The sequence below is a fragment of the Centruroides sculpturatus genome, unplaced genomic scaffold (genome assembly GCF_000671375.1).
Source record: "Centruroides sculpturatus isolate CEXI.00-Female unplaced genomic scaffold, Cexi_2.0 scaffold445, whole genome shotgun sequence".
Lineage (NCBI taxonomy): Eukaryota > Metazoa > Arthropoda > Arachnida > Scorpiones > Buthidae > Centruroides > Centruroides sculpturatus.
The window spans coordinates 553,819-580,245 of NW_019384683.1; the positions used below are offsets into that span (position 1 = coordinate 553,819).

Here is a 26,427-nt window from a genome sequence, read left to right on the forward strand (position 1 = left end):
GAAAATCGTGCACATTTGTCGCATTAAAATTAAATAACCTTATGTTATTTTCATTATGATTATAATTGTATTTTAAAGGTAATAAATGTAAAAAAAAAACTTATTTTATTTATCACTAGCTGTCTACCCACGGCTTCGCCCGCGTTATATCGAATTTTCTCGTGGGAGTAAGATATTTTCTCGCAGTAAAATGTAACCTATGTCCATCTCCAACGTGTAAGCTATCTCTGTGCCATATTTTATTGAAACCTGTTCGGCGGTTTACACGTGAAAAGGTAACAGACAGACAAACAGAATTATTTTCGAATTTATAATATTAGTATGGATTAATATGAATTTTTGCTATAAGGGGTACGCGAGTTTGAGCTCTTTCTTGAAGTGGTACGCAGGAAAAAGTAATTGGGAACCACTGCCCTAGATCATCCTGACGCGGGATTAACGATTCCCCCTGGAAGTCGGCGAACTTACATCATCGTCTATCAATTCACGAATATGAAGAACATATCTACTAAACAGAAGAGTAAGCTACAGACGTATTACAGTATTTTTTTCGAGTTGATAGCAAAACGGCTAAATGTAAAGTGCGCTTTAAAGCAATTAACTCTGGTCGAAGAACAAGCAATTTATCCAAACACCTCAAGCAGCATCTTTCAGTGCAAACTGCTGAGTAAGTGCACGAACATGCTTTCTCAGAAAGTTTTGCAAACTTAAGGGTAATAAGAAAATGTCAATTTTTAGCATATTTGTGAAAAATAATTATTCGAGCAATCCACGTAAACCAGAACCTTCAGGGATTAATTAACTCAGAGTACAATTCAGTTTGAAAGAAAAGTGTTTTATGTAATTATTTTTATGTGTTTTTTTCAAATCTATAGCATGAGAAATTAATACATTATATTTGTTATATAAGAAAAATGAAAAGACTGAAAGCACTGGTATTGGCCAAATCTATCCTTGGTACATTTATGAATATATTTATGAATATTCCTGCCTTTGTATGTATGAATATCATACAAAGGCAGGAATTCATATTTTATAAATACAGTACAATCTCGGTAAATTGTACTATATTTATACAGTACAAATTACCTAACACCAGAGAAATTTAAAACTCTGGCTAGGTAGCAAAGTTTTAAATTTTTTAAATTTTAATTTAATTATTTTTAGTTTTAATCAGGCCTGTCTTTGGTACCAGAGAGGTCCTGGGCCAAGAAAAGCTGGAAGGCCCCCTTAAGGAATTCGTAATGGAGGGTTAATGTTCATAAATTTTTTCTATGTTCATAATGTTGAGCTTAAATGTTCAAATTGAGCTTAATCAATTTTCGAAGATCGTATCATTCAAAAATAATATTATGGAATAGTAAAAATATAGATTATAAAAAAAGGGACGATTTTAAAAGGAGCAATAATTGATAGACCACCTAAATATTACTAGAAAACATGTACAGTAGAGCATCGATTATCCGACCCCAATTAACCGTCACATCGGTTAACCGACCGTTCTAGTTGGCAAATTTCAAATGTCCACTAGTGATGTGGCACTACAATATTTGGCTATGTCTTGGCTACTTTAATATTATTCTTGTTAAATTTTTGCGTGTTTTAGCTGGCAACATGGCTCGACCATAGAAGGGAGGCCAGTATTTAATTTTCTAATTATGAGTGGTTGTTTGTTTTGTGAGCAATAAAATACAGTTGACCCCTTATAACGCGGGTTGATATAATGCGGATTCGTATATCGCAGCGAAAAAATTGCGACCGTATTCGTATAAAGACGCTAAAAGAGACTCGTAAAATGTGGTAAAACGTCATCGCCGACTCCTGTCGCGACAAGATTGGTTGAATCTGGGCTAATAGTGGATGAGCAGTCGAAGTACTTACATGCTACAGAGAGTTTAGGCGGGTAAGTTGAGTTTACTATTGTTTGTACAGTATATAAATTAAGTACTGTAATTTTATACATCTCTTGTGAAAAAACATTTCTTATTCAACGGTCATAAAAATTACTTCTATTAATGATGTCTCCAAAGTTCAGCGAATTTTTCGCAGAAAAATAACTTATCAGAAAATGCGCCCGCCGTTTGATGCGCTGCTCCGCGACGAAAACAAGCTTAAGCAATGGCGTGGTCGAACGGTGCACACTCGGTAAGTAATTTTACAATTTTTTGTTTATAGCATAGTTTATACGGATTATTTCCAAAAAATTATACGTGTTTTGGAAATGTTGAGTGAAATAAGTCTAGAATTGATTAATTTTATAGAAGAAAACCTTTCAAACAGCCGTAGTCCGTAAACTGCACACGTGCCGGGCTGTGATTGACTCGTGTATTTGAGGATTCCTACAACGCGAAATTCTTATAAAGCGGAACGTATCTACCGCATTATAGGGGGTCGACTGTAATTTAAAAATAATTTTGAACGATACAATAGCGACAATTATTATTTTAAAAAATTGTTAGGCTTAAAATCGATGAAAATTCAACGCAAAGTTGGTTAGGATTTAAAAAGTAAAGAATATTTTACGTTACTTTTATGTACGTTTCTTTACAAAGCTATATTTAATTATAATTTCCTTTAAAAGTATATTCATACATTTGAAGAATATTTTATACTAGGTATGTATATCCACCACACATTTTATTTCATCAAGTAAGTTTTTATTATTTTATTTTTAATTGTAGCCCTTATATCGTGGCTAGCGATTCAGAATGTAATTGTGATATGAAAAATACATTTAGAGAAGTCTACGGTTTTTCTGGCTTATCGAACAAACGAATACGAATGGATCCTAGACCATCGCTGACACGCGATTAACTGATTGCTTCTGGAAGTCGGCTTCTTACAGAAACACGGCTTCCCTATTATCAAATGTCACGGAACGCCACTGGTATTATGTATAGTACACGTGAGTAGTACACGGGTAGAGAACTTTTTGAGTCTGCCTGCCATATAGGCCTAGCCTAGTTATAATATTTAAAAAAATATATTTATGCCTTTGGAAGTTTTAAACTTAACAATACTTATAAAAATGTAACGAATATTATTTAATTAGAATAAATGTAGAGAGGCGTATTGAAAAAAGGGCGAAGGCTGATAAACTGAAAGGATAATTGAAAAACCCAGGTGATAAACCAAAATTGTATACGTTATGTGCCAGATGATTTCTCATGACATGCCACTTTGGTCATGCATGCCTTAGGTTCGTCACCCCGTACTTTTAAAGCTTCTTGTAGGCTTCACTCTGATGTTTAGAACATATTATCGTTAAGCCGCATATACCTGGAGTGTAAATCACAGTTCTCTATTAGCTATTTCCTATTTTGTATAATATAACATGACTGCCATTTAGATAATATTTATTCAATTTTAAAAATCATTCAATAAATCCAATACTACTAAATATAACAAAATACCATAGAGGTATTGCTATTGACATCGTTGCTTTTTTTTTTTTTTTTTAATTTATAGACAGCGATTATGCAAAATTTCTGTTTGGCAGTGAACTATAGGAAATTCCAGACCAGATGGTTGAAGTTGACATTAGTAAAAGACATTTTTTTTCATATTTGGATGTTTATATTTAATTGATTTTTATATTTTACTAATGATATAAAGTAAGCAAGAAACGAGAAAATTATCATCCAGGTGTTAAACAACGTACAAGTATCGCTATAAATTACTAGCGCTTTCGACGAAACTATTTTCGTCTTCTTCGGGCAGATGAAAACGGTTGATATCCTTTTATCGAATAACGAATTCGAATTACTTTAACGGCAAAACAGCTTTGGAATATAACCAAAAAAATGCCTGGATGATAATTTTCTCGTTTCTTGCTTATCTATGGATTGGCGTGAAGTCCAATATCTTTCACTTTTAAGATATAAAGTAACACTAACACATGCACACTAACTATATAGATTGATTCAATGTAAATATCCAAATATGAAAAATAATGTGTTTCACTAATGTCAACTTCAACCATCCTCTCCTGGTCTGGAATTTTCTAGTTCATTGTCAAACAGAAATTTCATATGTAGGCTATACAGTATATGAAATTTCTGTTGAAGTGTGTGTGTGTGTGTGTGTGTATATATAAGTTTTGAATTTATATATATTGAAAACTTTTTGAAATAAATGTAATAAAATTAATAAATATAAAACATTGTATTCTTTTGGAGCAAAATATACAAAATTTCCAAATGTTTTCAGATCTATAGACCCATCTTAAGAAAAAACAAAAAATCTAAAACTAAATGTTTAGATTTTTGTATGATCTTGTTGTAATAAAGCAAAAGTTTTATATTTATTCAATGTTAAAAATAACATGGGGTTTCACTTATTTTAGTGTAATAAAATCAATAAATAAAACAGACAAAACTTTAAATTATCCCAATTTTATTATACTAAGTATCCTTGTTGTTTATTGAAATACAAATCAATGGTTATCTTCTAACAGTTAAGTGAATGAAAATCATTTTTTAGATTATCTTCAACTTTTTAAAATTCTAAATTCAGAATTTTTCATTGTAAAAGCTAAAATTTTATATTTTAATTAATTTCAGTTTTAATTATTTTATATATATATGTATATGTATTGGTATCAATCATATTTATAACTTAAGATTATTAAAATATTCATGCAAAAATTTTATCAATTTAACAATTAAAATTTCAAATTAATCCTTTGATAAATATGGACTATAATAATTGTTAAAATTTTCTCCGAGTTTAAATCATTTACAATAATTTTACTTTGTTTAAAACATAATTTTAAATTACTATCAAAATTTTTTAGATTTCATTATTGTACAAATTAATTTCTACAGCACATTTTAATAACTATTATAATCTCATATAACACAATTCATTTAGTTTTCTGAAGAAATATTTTTACTACAAAGAATATCTTGTACAGTTTAAAACATCAACGGACTAAAATATTGGCACAGTCTAAATTGATTGATGATCGTTTGGAAGGTTTTAAAATAATATAAAAGTGGATAAATCTCAATAATGGTATTTTGCAAAACTAAGCCGTTACCAAATAGCCAAAATACCAACAGAAATACATATTTTACTTGCATTCTTTTTACATGGTCCCTATCGCAAATAAATTTTATGATTGAAATTATACATACAAAGCTTTATACATTACATGGTGAGCAGTGAAGGTGGATACAGCTATTATTCGAAGCACCAATCGAATATGTTCTCCAAGCAGTTTACGAAATTTTGAGAACATTAATGGAAGAGGAAAATAAATTTTCAATCTATGTGGTCCCATACAATACAAATCAATGAAAAATTTACACATGCTTTATGATAAAATTATACTGCAAAATTGATTTTAAAATATTTAGTACCTGAAAAACATCTAAAAATATTACTGATGAAAAAGGGATAATGGGATACATGCACTGGACTAATCTTTTTTCTTAAATTTATAATACTGTGTTATTCTCATACAATTGTACTTGAATCAATACCATTACAATTCAATGCAGATGGTTTTAAAAGTGCTGAAGATACTTGTTCAGTAGTAGGAAGTAATCTTGGTGGTATACATGGAGTAGTCAAAACTTTCCATCTCTAAAAATATAAAATTTTCTTTTTTAAATTAATGACAATTTATTGATATTTGACACCATTATTATTAAAATCTCATTTAACTTTTTACAATAACAATTACTAAAATGTTTGTCTTTATCATATTTAGTATTTAAAAATTTTATATATATCTTACCTGAGTAAGGGTTCCTGGTGTAACTAACATTTTGTATAAAAAATAGACAGGGAGACACATCATGGAAGCAAGAGCCATTGCCCATCCAATTCCAGTGGCCCACAATGGATATTCATAAACTTTATTATAAGTTACAGGTTTAAATGTGATTAAACTGAAGAGAAATATGCCCTAAACATAGAAATAATCTTGTTAAATTCAAAAAATTAAGTTCAGTATTTAATAATTTCCTTATACTTACACCTGTAACTGTCGGAGTGATGTAAGTCCAACAAATCCGTAGCCAGGGTCCAATTCTAAATCCAAGCATATCAGAGATATTGTCATAAAATCTTTCTACACCTAAAATAAAAATATTTATAATTAAAAAAATATTTTAAACAATCAGTCTAAATTAATATTTATTATTGTATAAATAATTATTATTTTAGCATAAATAATGAAGAGTTCATTGAGGCTTGTGTTGTCTAAAATAGTTTATCTCATTAATGACTGAAATTTTTATGTTCATACTTCAGTCCTTACAAGTTATCTTTTAATAAAAAAAAAAATATATTACTTTGGCATAACCTAAATGATACAGTTTGCTGCAATGAATTTTAATTATAATTTAACTAATTATGAATTTAAATTTTCACTTTTACTTATTTAATACATATATAAAAGTAATGTAATGCATATCATCAAGCCAAATGATCTTACCAAAATTAATAAGCTACATTAATAACTTAATTAATATTAATTAATTTGACTAGAGATATGTGGTTAATCCACCATCTCATATTAATTTATTATAATTATTAAGTCAAATTATCTTGCTGAAATTATCATGCTACTTTTGAACTACATTGAGTTGTTTATATGTACAGTATATACACTATGCCAGGTAAATGCACCAGCTAACTGAATGCCATGGAGGAAGTTAAAGGCTGTGGATGCTTAAAGTTGTTTTCAGTCAGCACTGTAAGTAACCAGTATGGTTATATGTCTAAATTAATAGTTCTGAAAGTGAAGATCAGACAAGGGTCTGGATAGCATAACTGGCAACAATCTACACTTTAAGCAGAAGTTTCAGGTTCAAGTCCCATTCTGGGCCGATTTTTTCTTCTGGAAATTTCTAAATTAAATTACAGTATTATAATTATTAAAATTAATACAAGATGGCAGCTTAACTCTAGTCAAATTAATTAATATTTTAATTAGTAATGTAACCCAAAAATAGTTTAATAATTTCATCAAGAAAGTTCGGCTTAATCAATTAAAATTGGTTATGAGTTGTTATTTCTGTATGTATTATCATTAATGTAGTCACAACACATACATAAGATTTTGACAAAAGATGAAATATGTAAATAAATGCAAATTTGAGGTCAAATGGGTTTTAAAATTGTTGATAAATATTTTTAAAATAAATGTAAATTATTGTTTTTCTGTGAAAAAACTTAGAAGTACAGTATTTCATCACATTTATAGTTGCATCTAAAAAGCTGAAACTACTGTTCATCAGTTAATAGTCCATTATAAATTAATAAATATATAAACTTATATCCCCATATAAATATATACTGTAATTAATAATCTAACAAAGTTCAAGAAATGCAGCAATACTGAATTTATTAATTATTAATGAAATTGTTTAATTAAAATATATCATTTATTTTTATCTTTCAGCTCTGCATACCATAAATACATAAACATATAGCTAATATTTGATAACATAAAAACAATTTCAAGTCTTCCATTTTGACACTACTTCTTACATACAATAATAAGTATATGTCATGCTTACAAACAAATATCTACTTGTTTAAATGATTATTGTACCAATAAACTACATCAACCTCAACAGAATAATCAAAATCATTCCATAAACACCTTTTTGGCTGCTGGGATTCATTCTTATTTAGCTAATGTTTTCAACTTAGTCTAATACTTCATCCTCTAGCTAAATAAAAGCTAATCCCAGCAGCCAAAAAGGTGTTTATGGAATGATTTTGGATTATTGTACCTTCCATTTGTACAGAAGGTATTACTGAAAGATTGGAAAAAATCAATAATTTTTCCCAAATAAATGCAAGGCCTTCAATGTAGGATAATTCATTGTTCATCCACTACTGAAACAAATATTTTATCATTTAATTTAACAAAAAAGATTGATGTGTTTGTTTTTTTTATAATTTTATAACACATAGTTCATATCAACTTTTTGAACTGTATTTTCTTGTAAATTTCTCTCTTTTTTAAAATTATAACAATAGAATTAACATATTTAGCTAAGAACTGACAATTATATAATTGCTTTATATTATCTGAATATTATCATTAAATTTAAAATTAATATCAACTTACCATAAACCCAAGCTATAGCTCCACATTCAAAGAAACAAAACCAAAGCAAAGTCATACCACTTGCTGAGTAATAGTCAAATAATTGAAAAACATAAATTCCACCCTAGAAAATAAATAAATATTTATTTTAAAAATTTAATGCATTAACAAGTTATCAGTTAATATAATTTACAAAACTGTAATCATTTTTAACATTTTAAACTGATATTTATAACATAAAATGATTTTCAAAATGTAATAATAAGTATTTTCCTTAAATGAAAGAATGTTTTATTCTGATTTCATTTAAAATAATGAACTCCATACATTCCAAAACTGAAAGTCATTTTTATTTTAATAATAAATAATGGATTGTTGTTTTTTAATAGATCCAATATATTAATAATAAAATAACAACAACAAAGTCTGCTTTATTAGAATTCATTTACATTAAACAATAGTTTCTCTAATACCTTTGAATAACTTATCTGGATTTATATTAATTTCAATGTTTACTGTTGTTTTTAATGAAAACTATAGTCAATATTCTTTGGCCTACAGAAGGAACCCCACCATCTATAGATTTCTCAGAAATACCAAAGACCCTCACAATAAGATGTTCTTTCCAGGATTATATGCCATACCACTTCGGGACAACAGAGACAGCCGACACCTACAATACATTGGGTCTATGATATGTCTATTAAAATAGTGTCTGCAAGATCATCTTATTTCAATTAATAAAAAGCAAACTACAATGGTTTTAGACATATATGCCTTGAATAAGGATGTGCAAGTGAACACTGATAATGCACATCTCATTCACCACACATGGGAGCCCCTTCTACTTAAGTACCTGAAAATGCTGGAAATTTACAAGGTCAATAGAAACAACACAGCTATCAACTATATGGACAACAACATATTATCACCAGCCTGGAGGACATTATTGGATATTTAACATTACTTTTAGATCTAGCTATTTACATCACAATATAAACACAAGATATCTGACAGCTAATCAAGCATTTGTTTTATATTTAAATTACTACATTCCATTGTACATTCTATTCACTTATACATTTCCGAATACATTCTTTAACTTGAGGATAATTGCTAAAAGCAATTGAAAATGTTCATTTTCTCCATCATTGTGTTTCATGGACTAGATTTTTGGTTGTGTGTTTTGAATATTATCCAGTATTTAGTGTGTTTATTACTTAATAGTCAATAAATCTAAAGAAAGTATTTTTATTTCATATGCTAAAATGTTCATGCAATTAATTATTCTTCTCTATAGCTGAAATTATAATATTTTATAATGTAAGACTATCAAATTGATCATAAGTTGTATTTATTTATTTCAAAATTTATATTCAATAATTGGATGATTTATTTTATTTTAATGGAAACAAATTTAATTCCTAAATTCATTTATTAATATATCTTAAAATGGAAATTTATTACAGAAATAAAATATTTAAAAATGTGAATTGTGCCATTGAAAGATTAAAAGATTTTAAGTCTTAAATTACCNTTTCTTACAACTAATCAACAAATTGTTTCTGATATTTATACACAATTTTAGGTCTACTCTTTTTTCTTACGAAACCTTTTCTTCTTATTTTTGATGCTTCTCCAAACTCGTTTCCAATTTCCTTCTCTGGTTTCTGGATTGAGCATCTAACAGTAGTCAGCTAACGTATTGACATCCAATTTTCCTTTTCACCTCTCTCGATATCACGGACATCCTGGTGAAATCTTTCACCGTGTTCTTCATTGTAGGCTCCCAAGTTTTCGGGAAAATAGTCAATATGGGAGTGTAAGAAATGAACTTTTAAGCTATCTCGCATCCTCGAGCTTCATACGCTGCTGCCAGCATGCGTTGTACAATGGTTTTGTAGTTAGGGTCCTTAGTATTCCCCAAAAACTTATGCACTACATTCTTGAAAGAGTCCCATGCTTGTTTTTCCTTTTCTCCTATTGTTTCCAGAAATCTGCTTTGTCTCAATCTCCAAGTTTCAATTTGAAATATGCAAATTAAACTTTCTTCACAAACTCACTTATGTTTCTTTGTTGACTTTTCACTGTGTATTCACCACAAACATAACAGAAGCTGTCCGGAGAAATTACACAACCTCTGCGAGTCATATTCCAGAAATAAAAATACAAGCGCAGTAGCGTTCCAATGCTGGATATAAACTGAGTGTGGCATTAGATAGCCAGCAAGATACTGAACTTATTTAGCTTGTTGAAACACAATCTAATCCAACAGCGAGTTCTTTATATTTATTCCTAGTATCCTAGAAAACATGTCGAAACATGCTTAACCTCACCAATAATATTACTCACTATCAACTTTTAACCTGTTTCTATACGATCATGCGACCTTCCTCCTAACGCTAAAACTACTTAACCCAGTTCCCCTATCACTACTCTCTTCAATCATTAACATTTTTATTTATTTATTACCAAGTCCAGTTATACTTGATAGAATTAATGCGAGAAGTCTTCGTTTTAAGGCTATTTTTTAAATAAAAAGAAAAGAATAGTAAATTTTAAGTTAACTAGGAATTTTACGCTAAATAGAAACAAAAACTTGAGTGTAACAAATAAATTGACGAGATGGAATTTTTTCGTATTTTTTTTTGTTTTTACCAAGTTGAAATCCGTAAGAAAATGTATAAAAATCCTATGCAGTTTTTTACTTGCAGACACAGATCCGCAAGTAACATGGACCATCAAAATGGGTGAACCATCAAAAATTCGGAAATTTACAACACGATGTCGAATGCACAAATTCGTTTATTTATAACTAAAAATATTCGCGAAATTTCATCAACAAAATGCATTTGTGACGATACCTAAATGAAATTCTTACGCAAAAAACAAAAATTGTACAATTAACACGAATTGTGTTAATTGTACAATTATGATTATTATCGTGTCAGCGAAGCGGCAATAAAATATTTACTATCATTTTGCACAACATACTTCTGCGAGAGCGGATTTTCGGCCGTGACAAACATGAATCGTCACCGACTTCGACTTGAAGATGACTCGACACTGATGCTGACCAAAAACCAACCAGATTTTACAAAGTTGCGCAAAGAAAATCGTGCACATTTGTCGCATTAAAATTAAATAACCTTATGTTATTTTCATTATGATTATAATTGTATTTTAAAGGTAATAAATGTAAAAAAAAAACTTATTTTATTTATCACTAGCTGTCTACCCACGGCTTCGCCCGCGTTATATCGAATTTTCTCGTGGGAGTAAGATATTTTCTCGCAGTAAAATGTAACCTATGTCCATCTCCAACGTGTAAGCTATCTCTGTGCCATATTTTATTGAAACCTGTTCGGCGGTTTACACGTGAAAAGGTAACAGACAGACAAACAGAATTATTTTCGAATTTATAATATTAGTATGGATTAATATGAATTTTTGCTATAAGGGGTACGCGAGTTTGAGCTCTTTCTTGAAGTGGTACGCAGGAAAAAGTAATTGGGAACCACTGCCCTAGATCATCCTGACGCGGGATTAACGATTCCCCCTGGAAGTCGGCGAACTTACATCATCGTCTATCAATTCACGAATATGAAGAACATATCTACTAAACAGAAGAGTAAGCTACAGACGTATTACAGTATTTTTTTCGAGTTGATAGCAAAACGGCTAAATGTAAAGTGCGCTTTAAAGCAATTAACTCTGGTCGAAGAACAAGCAATTTATCCAAACACCTCAAGCAGCATCTTTCAGTGCAAACTGCTGAGTAAGTGCACGAACATGCTTTCTCAGAAAGTTTTGCAAACTTAAGGGTAATAAGAAAATGTCAATTTTTAGCATATTTGTGAAAAATAATTATTCGAGCAATCCACGTAAACCAGAACCTTCAGGGATTAATTAACTCAGAGTACAATTCAGTTTGAAAGAAAAGTGTTTTATGTAATTATTTTTATGTGTTTTTTTCAAATCTATAGCATGAGAAATTAATACATTATATTTGTTATATAAGAAAAATGAAAAGACTGAAAGCACTGGTATTGGCCAAATCTATCCTTGGTACATTTATGAATATATTTATGAATATTCCTGCCTTTGTATGTATGAATATCATACAAAGGCAGGAATTCATATTTTATAAATACAGTACAATCTCGGTAAATTGTACTATATTTATACAGTACAAATTACCTAACACCAGAGAAATTTAAAACTCTGGCTAGGTAGCAAAGTTTTAAATTTTTTAAATTTTAATTTAATTATTTTTAGTTTTAATCAGGCCTGTCTTTGGTACCAGAGAGGTCCTGGGCCAAGAAAAGCTGGAAGGCCCCCTTAAGGAATTCGTAATGGAGGGTTAATGTTCATAAATTTTTTCTATGTTCATAATGTTGAGCTTAAATGTTCAAATTGAGCTTAATCAATTTTCGAAGATCGTATCATTCAAAAATAATATTATGGAATAGTAAAAATATAGATTATAAAAAAAGGGACGATTTTAAAAGGAGCAATAATTGATAGACCACCTAAATATTACTAGAAAACATGTACAGTAGAGCATCGATTATCCGACCCCAATTAACCGTCACATCGGTTAACCGACCGTTCTAGTTGGCAAATTTCAAATGTCCACTAGTGATGTGGCACTACAATATTTGGCTATGTCTTGGCTACTTTAATATTATTCTTGTTAAATTTTTGCGTGTTTTAGCTGGCAACATGGCTCGACCATAGAAGGGAGGCCAGTATTTAATTTTCTAATTATGAGTGGTTGTTTGTTTTGTGAGCAATAAAATACAGTTGACCCCTTATAACGCGGGTTGATATAATGCGGATTCGTATATCGCAGCGAAAAAATTGCGACCGTATTCGTATAAAGACGCTAAAAGAGACTCGTAAAATGTGGTAAAACGTCATCGCCGACTCCTGTCGCGACAAGATTGGTTGAATCTGGGCTAATAGTGGATGAGCAGTCGAAGTACTTACATGCTACAGAGAGTTTAGGCGGGTAAGTTGAGTTTACTATTGTTTGTACAGTATATAAATTAAGTACTGTAATTTTATACATCTCTTGTGAAAAAACATTTCTTATTCAACGGTCATAAAAATTACTTCTATTAATGATGTCTCCAAAGTTCAGCGAATTTTTCGCAGAAAAATAACTTATCAGAAAATGCGCCCGCCGTTTGATGCGCTGCTCCGCGACGAAAACAAGCTTAAGCAATGGCGTGGTCGAACGGTGCACACTCGGTAAGTAATTTTACAATTTTTTGTTTATAGCATAGTTTATACGGATTATTTCCAAAAAATTATACGTGTTTTGGAAATGTTGAGTGAAATAAGTCTAGAATTGATTAATTTTATAGAAGAAAACCTTTCAAACAGCCGTAGTCCGTAAACTGCACACGTGCCGGGCTGTGATTGACTCGTGTATTTGAGGATTCCTACAACGCGAAATTCTTATAAAGCGGAACGTATCTACCGCATTATAGGGGGTCGACTGTAATTTAAAAATAATTTTGAACGATACAATAGCGACAATTATTATTTTAAAAAATTGTTAGGCTTAAAATCGATGAAAATTCAACGCAAAGTTGGTTAGGATTTAAAAAGTAAAGAATATTTTACGTTACTTTTATGTACGTTTCTTTACAAAGCTATATTTAATTATAATTTCCTTTAAAAGTATATTCATACATTTGAAGAATATTTTATACTAGGTATGTATATCCACCACACATTTTATTTCATCAAGTAAGTTTTTATTATTTTATTTTTAATTGTAGCCCTTATATCGTGGCTAGCGATTCAGAATGTAATTGTGATATGAAAAATACATTTAGAGAAGTCTACGGTTTTTCTGGCTTATCGAACAAACGAATACGAATGGATCCTAGACCATCGCTGACACGCGATTAACTGATTGCTTCTGGAAGTCGGCTTCTTACAGAAACACGGCTTCCCTATTATCAAATGTCACGGAACGCCACTGGTATTATGTATAGTACACGTGAGTAGTACACGGGTAGAGAACTTTTTGAGTCTGCCTGCCATATAGGCCTAGCCTAGTTATAATATTTAAAAAAATATATTTATGCCTTTGGAAGTTTTAAACTTAACAATACTTATAAAAATGTAACGAATATTATTTAATTAGAATAAATGTAGAGAGGCGTATTGAAAAAAGGGCGAAGGCTGATAAACTGAAAGGATAATTGAAAAACCCAGGTGATAAACCAAAATTGTATACGTTATGTGCCAGATGATTTCTCATGACATGCCACTTTGGTCATGCATGCCTTAGGTTCGTCACCCCGTACTTTTAAAGCTTCTTGTAGGCTTCACTCTGATGTTTAGAACATATTATCGTTAAGCCGCATATACCTGGAGTGTAAATCACAGTTCTCTATTAGCTATTTCCTATTTTGTATAATATAACATGACTGCCATTTAGATAATATTTATTCAATTTTAAAAATCATTCAATAAATCCAATACTACTAAATATAACAAAATACCATAGAGGTATTGCTATTGACATCGTTGCTTTTTTTTTTTTTTTTTAATTTATAGACAGCGATTATGCAAAATTTCTGTTTGGCAGTGAACTATAGGAAATTCCAGACCAGATGGTTGAAGTTGACATTAGTAAAAGACATTTTTTTTCATATTTGGATGTTTATATTTAATTGATTTTTATATTTTACTAATGATATAAAGTAAGCAAGAAACGAGAAAATTATCATCCAGGTGTTAAACAACGTACAAGTATCGCTATAAATTACTAGCGCTTTCGACGAAACTATTTTCGTCTTCTTCGGGCAGATGAAAACGGTTGATATCCTTTTATCGAATAACGAATTCGAATTACTTTAACGGCAAAACAGCTTTGGAATATAACCAAAAAAATGCCTGGATGATAATTTTCTCGTTTCTTGCTTATCTATGGATTGGCGTGAAGTCCAATATCTTTCACTTTTAAGATATAAAGTAACACTAACACATGCACACTAACTATATAGATTGATTCAATGTAAATATCCAAATATGAAAAATAATGTGTTTCACTAATGTCAACTTCAACCATCCTCTCCTGGTCTGGAATTTTCTAGTTCATTGTCAAACAGAAATTTCATATGTAGGCTATACAGTATATGAAATTTCTGTTGAAGTGTGTGTGTGTGTGTGTGTGTATATATAAGTTTTGAATTTATATATATTGAAAACTTTTTGAAATAAATGTAATAAAATTAATAAATATAAAACATTGTATTCTTTTGGAGCAAAATATACAAAATTTCCAAATGTTTTCAGATCTATAGACCCATCTTAAGAAAAAACAAAAAATCTAAAACTAAATGTTTAGATTTTTGTATGATCTTGTTGTAATAAAGCAAAAGTTTTATATTTATTCAATGTTAAAAATAACATGGGGTTTCACTTATTTTAGTGTAATAAAATCAATAAATAAAACAGACAAAACTTTAAATTATCCCAATTTTATTATACTAAGTATCCTTGTTGTTTATTGAAATACAAATCAATGGTTATCTTCTAACAGTTAAGTGAATGAAAATCATTTTTTAGATTATCTTCAACTTTTTAAAATTCTAAATTCAGAATTTTTCATTGTAAAAGCTAAAATTTTATATTTTAATTAATTTCAGTTTTAATTATTTTATATATATATGTATATGTATTGGTATCAATCATATTTATAACTTAAGATTATTAAAATATTCATGCAAAAATTTTATCAATTTAACAATTAAAATTTCAAATTAATCCTTTGATAAATATGGACTATAATAATTGTTAAAATTTTCTCCGAGTTTAAATCATTTACAATAATTTTACTTTGTTTAAAACATAATTTTAAATTACTATCAAAATTTTTTAGATTTCATTATTGTACAAATTAATTTCTACAGCACATTTTAATAACTATTATAATCTCATATAACACAATTCATTTAGTTTTCTGAAGAAATATTTTTACTACAAAGAATATCTTGTACAGTTTAAAACATCAACGGACTAAAATATTGGCACAGTCTAAATTGATTGATGATCGTTTGGAAGGTTTTAAAATAATATAAAAGTGGATAAATCTCAATAATGGTATTTTGCAAAACTAAGCCGTTACCAAATAGCCAAAATACCAACAGAAATACATATTTTACTTGCATTCTTTTTACATGGTCCCTATCGCAAATAAATTTTATGATTGAAATTATACATACAAAGCTTTATACATTACATGGTGAGCAGTGAAGGTGGATACAGCTATTATTCGAAGCACCAATCGAATATGTTCTCCAAGCAGTTTACGAAATTTTGAGAACATTAATGGAAGAGGAAAATAAATTTTCAATCTATGTGGTCCCATACAATACAAATCAATGAAAAATTTACACATGCTTTATGATAAAATTATACTGCAAAATTGATTTTAAAATATTTAGTACCTGAAAAACATCTAAAAATATTACTGATGAAAAAGGGATAATGGGATACATGCACTGGACTAATCTTTTTTCTTAAATTTATAATACTGTGTTATTCTCATACAATTGTACTTGAATCAATACCATTACAATTCAATGCAGATGGTTTTAAAAGTGCTGAAGATACTTGTTCAGTAGTAGGAAGTAATCTTGGTGGTATACATGGAGTAGTCAAAACTTTCCATCTCTAAAAATATAAAATTTTCTTTTTTAAATTAATGACAATTTATTGATATTTGACACCATTATTATTAAAATCTCATTTAACTTTTTACAATAACAATTACTAAAATGTTTGTCTTTATCATATTTAGTATTTAAAAATTTTATATATATCTTACCTGAGTAAGGGTTCCTGGTGTAACTAACATTTTGTATAAAAAATAGACAGGGAGACACATCATGGAAGCAAGAGCCATTGCCCATCCAATTCCAGTGGCCCACAATGGATATTCATAAACTTTATTATAAGTTACAGGTTTAAATGTGATTAAACTGAAGAGAAATATGCCCTAAACATAGAAATAATCTTGTTAAATTCAAAAAATTAAGTTCAGTATTTAATAATTTCCTTATACTTACACCTGTAACTGTCGGAGTGATGTAAGTCCAACAAATCCGTAGCCAGGGTCCAATTCTAAATCCAAGCATATCAGAGATATTGTCATAAAATCTTTCTACACCTAAAATAAAAATATTTATAATTAAAAAAATATTTTAAACAATCAGTCTAAATTAATATTTATTATTGTATAAATAATTATTATTTTAGCATAAATAATGAAGAGTTCATTGAGGCTTGTGTTGTCTAAAATAGTTTATCTCATTAATGACTGAAATTTTTATGTTCATACTTCAGTCCTTACAAGTTATCTTTTAATAAAAAAAAAAATATATTACTTTGGCATAACCTAAATGATACAGTTTGCTGCAATGAATTTTAATTATAATTTAACTAATTATGAATTTAAATTTTCACTTTTACTTATTTAATACATATATAAAAGTAATGTAATGCATATCATCAAGCCAAATGATCTTACCAAAATTAATAAGCTACATTAATAACTTAATTAATATTAATTAATTTGACTAGAGATATGTGGTTAATCCACCATCTCATATTAATTTATTATAATTATTAAGTCAAATTATCTTGCTGAAATTATCATGCTACTTTTGAACTACATTGAGTTGTTTATATGTACAGTATATACACTATGCCAGGTAAATGCACCAGCTAACTGAATGCCATGGAGGAAGTTAAAGGCTGTGGATGCTTAAAGTTGTTTTCAGTCAGCACTGTAAGTAACCAGTATGGTTATATGTCTAAATTAATAGTTCTGAAAGTGAAGATCAGACAAGGGTCTGGATAGCATAACTGGCAACAATCTACACTTTAAGCAGAAGTTTCAGGTTCAAGTCCCATTCTGGGCCGATTTTTTCTTCTGGAAATTTCTAAATTAAATTACAGTATTATAATTATTAAAATTAATACAAGATGGCAGCTTAACTCTAGTCAAATTAATTAATATTTTAATTAGTAATGTAACCCAAAAATAGTTTAATAATTTCATCAAGAAAGTTCGGCTTAATCAATTAAAATTGGTTATGAGTTGTTATTTCTGTATGTATTATCATTAATGTAGTCACAACACATACATAAGATTTTGACAAAAGATGAAATATGTAAATAAATGCAAATTTGAGGTCAAATGGGTTTTAAAATTGTTGATAAATATTTTTAAAATAAATGTAAATTATTGTTTTTCTGTGAAAAAACTTAGAAGTACAGTATTTCATCACATTTATAGTTGCATCTAAAAAGCTGAAACTACTGTTCATCAGTTAATAGTCCATTATAAATTAATAAATATATAAACTTATATCCCCATATAAATATATACTGTAATTAATAATCTAACAAAGTTCAAGAAATGCAGCAATACTGAATTTATTAATTATTAATGAAATTGTTTAATTAAAATATATCATTTATTTTTATCTTTCAGCTCTGCATACCATAAATACATAAACATATAGCTAATATTTGATAACATAAAAACAATTTCAAGTCTTCCATTTTGACACTACTTCTTACATACAATAATAAGTATATGTCATGCTTACAAACAAATATCTACTTGTTTAAATGATTATTGTACCAATAAACTACATCAACCTCAACAGAATAATCAAAATCATTCCATAAACACCTTTTTGGCTGCTGGGATTCATTCTTATTTAGCTAATGTTTTCAACTTAGTCTAATACTTCATCCTCTAGCTAAATAAAAGCTAATCCCAGCAGCCAAAAAGGTGTTTATGGAATGATTTTGGATTATTGTACCTTCCATTTGTACAGAAGGTATTACTGAAAGATTGGAAAAAATCAATAATTTTTCCCAAATAAATGCAAGGCCTTCAATGTAGGATAATTCATTGTTCATCCACTACTGAAACAAATATTTTATCATTTAATTTAACAAAAAAGATTGATGTGTTTGTTTTTTTTATAATTTTATAACACATAGTTCATATCAACTTTTTGAACTGTATTTTCTTGTAAATTTCTCTCTTTTTTAAAATTATAACAATAGAATTAACATATTTAGCTAAGAACTGACAATTATATAATTGCTTTATATTATCTGAATATTATCATTAAATTTAAAATTAATATCAACTTACCATAAACCCAAGCTATAGCTCCACATTCAAAGAAACAAAACCAAAGCAAAGTCATACCACTTGCTGAGTAATAGTCAAATAATTGAAAAACATAAATTCCACCCTAGAAAATAAATAAATATTTATTTTAAAAATTTAATGCATTAACAAGTTATCAGTTAATATAATTTACAAAACTGTAATCATTTTTAACATTTTAAACTGATATTTATAACATAAAATGATTTTCAAAATGTAATAATAAGTATTTTCCTTAAATGAAAGAATGTTTTATTCTGATTTCATTTAAAATAATGAACTCCATACATTCCAAAACTGAAAGTCATTTTTATTTTAATAATAAATAATGGATTGTTGTTTTTTAATAGATCCAATATATTAATAATAAAATAACAACAACAAAGTCTGCTTTATTAGAATTCATTTACATTAAACAATAGTTTCTCTAATACCTTTGAATAACTTATCTGGATTTATATTAATTTCAATGTTTACTGTTGTTTTTAATGAAAACTATAGTCAATATTCTTTGGCCTACAGAAGGAACCCCACCATCTATAGATTTCTCAGAAATACCAAAGACCCTCACAATAAGATGTTCTTTCCAGGATTATATGCCATACCACTTCGGGACAACAGAGACAGCCGACACCTACAATACATTGGGTCTATGATATGTCTATTAAAATAGTGTCTGCAAGATCATCTTATTTCAATTAATAAAAAGCAAACTACAATGGTTTTAGACATATATGCCTTGAATAAGGATGTGCAAGTGAACACTGATAATGCACATCTCATTCACCACACATGGGAGCCCCTTCTACTTAAGTACCTGAAAATGCTGGAAATTTACAAGGTCAATAGAAACAACACAGCTATCAACTATATGGACAACAACATATTATCACCAGCCTGGAGGACATTATTGGATATTTAACATTACTTTTAGATCTAGCTATTTACATCACAATATAAACACAAGATATCTGACAGCTAATCAAGCATTTGTTTTATATTTAAATTACTACATTCCATTGTACATTCTATTCACTTATACATTTCCGAATACATTCTTTAACTTGAGGATAATTGCTAAAAGCAATTGAAAATGTTCATTTTCTCCATCATTGTGTTTCATGGACTAGATTTTTGGTTGTGTGTTTTGAATATTATCCAGTATTTAGTGTGTTTATTACTTAATAGTCAATAAATCTAAAGAAAGTATTTTTATTTCATATGCTAAAATGTTCATGCAATTAATTATTCTTCTCTATAGCTGAAATTATAATATTTTATAATGTAAGACTATCAAATTGATCATAAGTTGTATTTATTTATTTCAAAATTTATATTCAATAATTGGATGATTTATTTTATTTTAATGGAAACAAATTTAATTCCTAAATTCATTTATTAATATATCTTAAAATGGAAATTTATTACAGAAATAAAATATTTAAAAATGTGAATTGTGCCATTGAAAGATTAAAAGATTTTAAGTCTTAAATTACCTTGTATTGAAACAAACAAATTATTGAACATAATATATTTTTATTTTTGTAATTTTAATTACAAAATGGATAAATTTAAATCCAAATTTATATTTTTATAGATATTTTGTAGAAGTCAGTAATACATATATAAACATCTTAAAGCCCAATATTAATCAAATCCAAACAATCACTGTAATGAATAATAATAATAATAGCCAAAAATAGCCCAATTCATTAAGGTGATTGTTTGAATTTGATGTCAGTAATGCCAAAATTTTTTGAAAAACAACTTTATTTATTTACAGTTTAAAATAATTGAAATATTTTTATCTTTCTATTTCATTTGAATTTTTACTTTCCCAGCTGTTATATATAACAAAGGGAAAGTATGGCAATTGGTCAAAAAATGACCCCTCTCCAAGAATTTTACATTTTTTGACTCAGGTCACTTTGAAATGTTGAGAAATGCAAAATAATTCAGGATTTTTTCTATATGTATGGATGTTAGTATTTAGGAGGAGAGCACAATTTTGTTCATTCTCTTTAAAGCTTAATAATTCATGTGCTTTTTGTCAAAAATTTCTGAAATTTTGCATGGAGGTTTGTTTATTAGAGAGTTGATACTATTAAATTTTAGTTATCAAAGGTCGAGGGGATGGGGGAGATAAAGGTTACGTGTATCTTCAGTAGGATCAGACTTAATGATGATTTCACTTGTTATTAGCATTTATAATTTTTTTATGAACCCATTGCTATCCTTAAAATGAAGCTTTTTGCCATTTTATAATAGTTAAAAATATAAAAAGTATTTTAATAAAATATAACAACAGATGATGCCACCAAATGTTGCCAGGAAAGTTAGGCAACTCACTGCAGAATATTTTAATTATAAATTTTAATTATTATTTTATTCTTTAAAACTGAAAAGTTTCTAAGACATTATAGTCTTTAATCAGCCTAAAAATTTATTTTAAGAAAAACTGAAAAGTCTCATCATCAATTTATCAGTAATGTTTCTACTATCAAATTAATTTCAAATAGATATTTAAAAGTATTTGATTAGTAAAAATTTATAAGTTAACAAGAGTTTATTTCAATGACTCAATATTATCAAGTATATTGTCTTATATCTGAAATAAAACATTAATCATTCCTGAACTTAGAAGGAAAATATAACAGTTTGCATTTCTCCTTATACATGTTTAAAGATTTCTCCTTTTGCTCTGAGGAATAGTAGTTTTGAGAGTTGTTGCATTGAATATTTGTAGCATTTATGAATTAACTAGTTAGAAAACCAAGTAAATAACTATGATAATTTTGTGTACGGTACAATAGACACAGCTTTTTTTATTTAAAATAAAATTGATATTTAAACTTTTCATTTTAATATTTTGATGAAACACTAAACATAAAATACAGAAATATTATAATAAATTAATTATGAGTTTTTCTGAAAACAATTTGGAGGTTAAAATAATTTCAATATAATTTTCAAAATTACAATGATTTAAAAATAACTTATAAGAAGTATTTCTTACATTTGTAACCATTGATAATCCAATTAAATATGAAATAGCACAGGTGATTGCAATAAAATATTCTCTACGATAGCCTTTCCTTAAAATATGAGGAAACATATCTACAATAGCTGTTACATAGCCTTCAATAGCCACAAACTAGAAACAGAATACAAAGAAATAAAATTAATGTGATGAATATCTTCAAATCTTTGAATGTCTGAAGCAAATTAATGGAATAATTTATTTCTTTGTTACTAAAAGTTTGCATAAATAGTAATTAGATTAGTAAAAGTTCCTAATCTAATATTGTCCTATGCAAACTTCAAATAATAAATATAATAATACATTCAACATATTTTCTTCAAAATTTTAATTTAGTAGTTATTAGAAAAAAATTATATATATTGACACTATTTGAAATGTATACACTGTATTTCCTGTAATAATTGCCCATGTAAATATTCTCGTAATAATCACATGTCTAACTTATATTGTTATTAACTTATACTGATAATAACCAATTATACACAATACATTAGTATATTAGTAGTGTTTGATATTATTGAATAATTGACTATTGATACAATGGTTTCCAATATTGAAGTTGAAAAAATGAATACTGGCTAATAATTATTATTGATGTTTGATACTATGATATTGGAAATGATCAAAATTAAGATAATTTAAGTAAATTCAAATTATTTTTTATATATTTGTCACAATATTCCAATTTAATAAGTTTTACATTTTAGTTAAGTTAATTTTACATATTTTTTTTCCTCTTTATAATGGCAATATGTTTTTACTTCCAATAATTTACCCATAAAAAAACTGCCTAGTTGGCAGTTATTACAGGAAATATGGTATTTGATATTTTTAAGAAATAATTTAAAAATATAAATTATATTGTTTAATAATTTAGCAATTGATAATTTAGCATTTCAAACAAATGTTTTAATCAAAAAGTATTTAAACAATTTATAAAATTCTTGATAATATAGAGATCTTCATAATTCTTAGTATTATTGTTTTTTGAAATAATTTTAATCAAACAAAATTTCATAACTATTTGATACAGCTGAGTACAAAATAAAGCTTTATGACTTCTTGAAGAAGACTACATTAAGTACTTTTTTATTAATCTTTAAAATTATTAATAAAAAAAAATGCTAATCTTAATTGAAAGTGATCAATTTGGCTGGTTTACATGATTAATTTTTTTGATATAAATGACATTGCTCTGCATTTCTAACAATTGTTTCTTTAAGTATAAAAATAAACATTGCTATAATAAATTTTTATTTTATTAGTAAATACTAAATAAAAATTTGGCCTATGTAGTTCATGAAAAATTTTTACAAATAGAATCGATCTTCATCATCAAATTTTTATAAATAAAAAAAATTGTTTCTATAAATAAATTGCTTGGTAACCTGAATTTAGTAGTGCTCTTTCATTTTATGAAATTTAATTTATACAATTTATTTGATAAACTAAAAATAGAATAACTAGAAAAATTAGGTAAATAAATAAAAGTAACAAAAGTTTAATTTTATGAATAAAAATAATAATAATAATAGGCCTACTGTTTGGAGTTTAATAACTAATATTTACTTACTTGACTATCAAGTCCAAGAATTAATATCATAAAAAAGAAAAGAACTGCCCATAGGGGTGATAAAGGCATTTGTGTTACTGCTTTTGGATATGCTATAAAAGCTAATCCTGGACCTAAATATAATTAAAACACTTTATGAAATAAATTCAGTAATGATAATTTTTTTTATTTTCATATAAAATATTTCATTAATAAATATTAAAACATTATCAAATGTTATTTAAGTAAAAAATGTCTTTTACTTAATGAATTCAATTATAAAATTATATAAAAAATTAAAATTAAAATGCAAAGTAAATAATTTCTGAATTACTTAGAATAAATTACAACATAGCCTTTATAATTGATAACTGAATTTAGTTTTTAATCTTAAAAGTTCTTTTGATAAAAGAAGAAAAGTATTTACAATATTTTTTGAACTTACAATATTAATAATAATAGTTAAACAAATGCTATGAACATTTATAAAATTCATTCAAGAAAGTATTTTGTTAAATGCTCGAAACAATGACATAAATAACAAGCCCACAAAGCCTACAGTGTGGGTGAACCCCCAGCCAACTGGGGCTCTGATGTCAGATCCAGCAAAACTTGCAGGATTCTTGGAATGGGCTCCAGCAAAATTCTTGTGAGCAGATGTCTGACTTCTTAGTTATGCCACTGGCTCAAAAACATTTTCAATCATTTAAAAATATCAGACAAAAAATTAACACACGTAAACTGGAAAGATATACTACACACAACACTTAACACCTCAATACTACTTCCAGCAGTCAAAAGATTTTAATATTCTAACGTTTTCGGCCGTCTTTTAGAGGCCCTCTTCAGGATGAAACATTAAAAAACAGTTCTATCTTTTGAAGGATTCTAATAATCGAATACAGCTGTGTTCCGAACTTTTAAATATTTAAACGATGCGTAAGATATAAAAATCGNGGCCGAAAACGTTAGAATATTAAAATCTTTTGACTGCTGGAAGTAGTATTGAGGTGTTAAGTGTTGTGTGTAGCATTTAAAAATATATCATAATTATAATTTTTATTATACCCTACTCCAAATCATAATAGTTCTGTACATATCTTTTGCTATTATAACTGCACTAGATATTATATTACTGTAATATAATATTTTATATAAATTCATCATCAATTTGCATTAAGATGTTATAAATTATGAGTAATATTTTATTTAATATAATGTAAAAGATCACAGAAACTGATATGGATAAAGTATGAAAAAGGGGAAAGGGGGAATAGAAATGATTCAAGTAGAGAAGAAGAGAAAAAGATTTCTGCAAAATGACCAAAGAGGTAAGAAAAAGATAACAAATGAAAAAATCCAATTTATATATATCTATATATTGAACAATAAAATATTTTCATATTTAATTAATTATCAAATATAATGGCTACATCTGTTTTATAAACTGAAATAATAATTGTTATAATAAATCTGATTTCTTTAACAATTTTAAATAAACTACTGTATTTTTGATAATGAAGAAACTATTTTATATTATTAAAAATACAATTCATTTTTAAGTACTATTTATTTAAAATTTATATGGGGCTCCAATACTATATATAGTAGTTGAATAAGCCCATTTTATTACATTAGGATGACTGACACCAGTTAGGTTTTAGAGAACTGATAAATTCATATCATATAAGTGGGTTTTTTACTTCCTGTGAGTATTTGACCATTAGGGGAAGGAGGTGGCAGATGGTTAACTGTTCATTTTTCTCTTCTGAACAAGTTTTTAAGTTAGCTTGAGGTTTTTGTACAATTGCATTATGTACAATTGGCATGATGTTTGTTCTAAGTACAGCAACCACATATTTTTATTCAGAGAGAGAGAGATCCAGGAACTGGTAAATCAAGATGCCTCCAAATATAAATAGATTATTAAATAGCACAAACTATGGATTGGGTTTTAATATTGATGGATTAATTAATTAATACCAGAATTCTTCAGAGTCAAAAAAAAACAAAATGTTTTGGATGCACATTCAGCAGGATTTGGGCAATCATTGAGATCCTGCAGCAGAAATAACTTTTATCCACTTCTCATCTGTATTTGAACTAGGTGATATTTATTTATGTACATTTCTGTCTGAAATGACTCTGCAAATAATGAAAAGACTTGATCTAATTAGTGAGAGTATATCTCATCTTGATCAATCACTTAAACTCTCTGGGTTATAGTATTTATAGGAAGCAGCAAGGATAGAGATGACTCATCTGTCTGGAGGCTTGGTTGTAACTCTCATTTCTCCATTTGACTCAAACTTTTCAAAGATTTCCCCTTTGGATATGTCCTGAAAATGGGTCATTCAAATATTATGCCACCAATTTTAAGTTCTTTTTGACTAGCTACTCCCTTCCTATCACATTTTGTCACTAAATTTTAGACACTCCCTATGCTGATGTTATACTTGATCTGTTGCCCTTGGTATTAAAATCAAGCAATTCCATAAAAAGGATCTACAGTACATTAATTTATTCATATTTACTGCCAA

At 27.9% G+C, this 26,427-nt stretch overlaps 2 protein-coding genes across 2 annotated transcripts in view; both read right to left on the minus strand.

Annotated features, from left to right (window-relative positions):
* Positions 1 to 4,726: 4,726 nt before the first annotated feature.
* On the minus strand, positions 4,727 to 8,189 carry LOC111627008 (sodium- and chloride-dependent taurine transporter-like). Its single transcript, XM_023370551.1, has 4 exons — positions 8,093 to 8,189; positions 5,985 to 6,085; positions 5,744 to 5,914; positions 4,727 to 5,589 (listed from the first exon to the last, which is right to left on the minus strand). Exons 1-4 carry the CDS (start codon positions 8,145 to 8,147, stop codon positions 5,461 to 5,463), a joined length of 456 nt encoding a protein of 151 aa, XP_023226319.1. The 5' UTR covers positions 8,148 to 8,189; the 3' UTR covers positions 4,727 to 5,460.
* Positions 8,190 to 15,908: 7,719 nt separating this feature from the next.
* LOC111627004 (sodium- and chloride-dependent taurine transporter-like) overlaps positions 15,909 to 26,427 on the minus strand; it is a 29,707-nt gene continuing 19,188 nt past the window's right edge. Inside the window, exons 2-7 of the mRNA XM_023370546.1 lie at positions 23,909 to 24,021; positions 22,309 to 22,446; positions 19,275 to 19,377; positions 17,167 to 17,267; positions 16,926 to 17,096; positions 15,909 to 16,771 (exon numbers count right to left, since the gene is read on the minus strand). Of these exons, the coding sequence (XP_023226314.1) occupies positions 16,643 to 16,771; positions 16,926 to 17,096; positions 17,167 to 17,267; positions 19,275 to 19,377; positions 22,309 to 22,446; positions 23,909 to 24,021 (755 nt within the window). The 3' untranslated portion in view covers positions 15,909 to 16,642. The remainder of the gene's footprint in view (positions 16,772 to 16,925; positions 17,097 to 17,166; positions 17,268 to 19,274; positions 19,378 to 22,308; positions 22,447 to 23,908; positions 24,022 to 26,427) is intronic.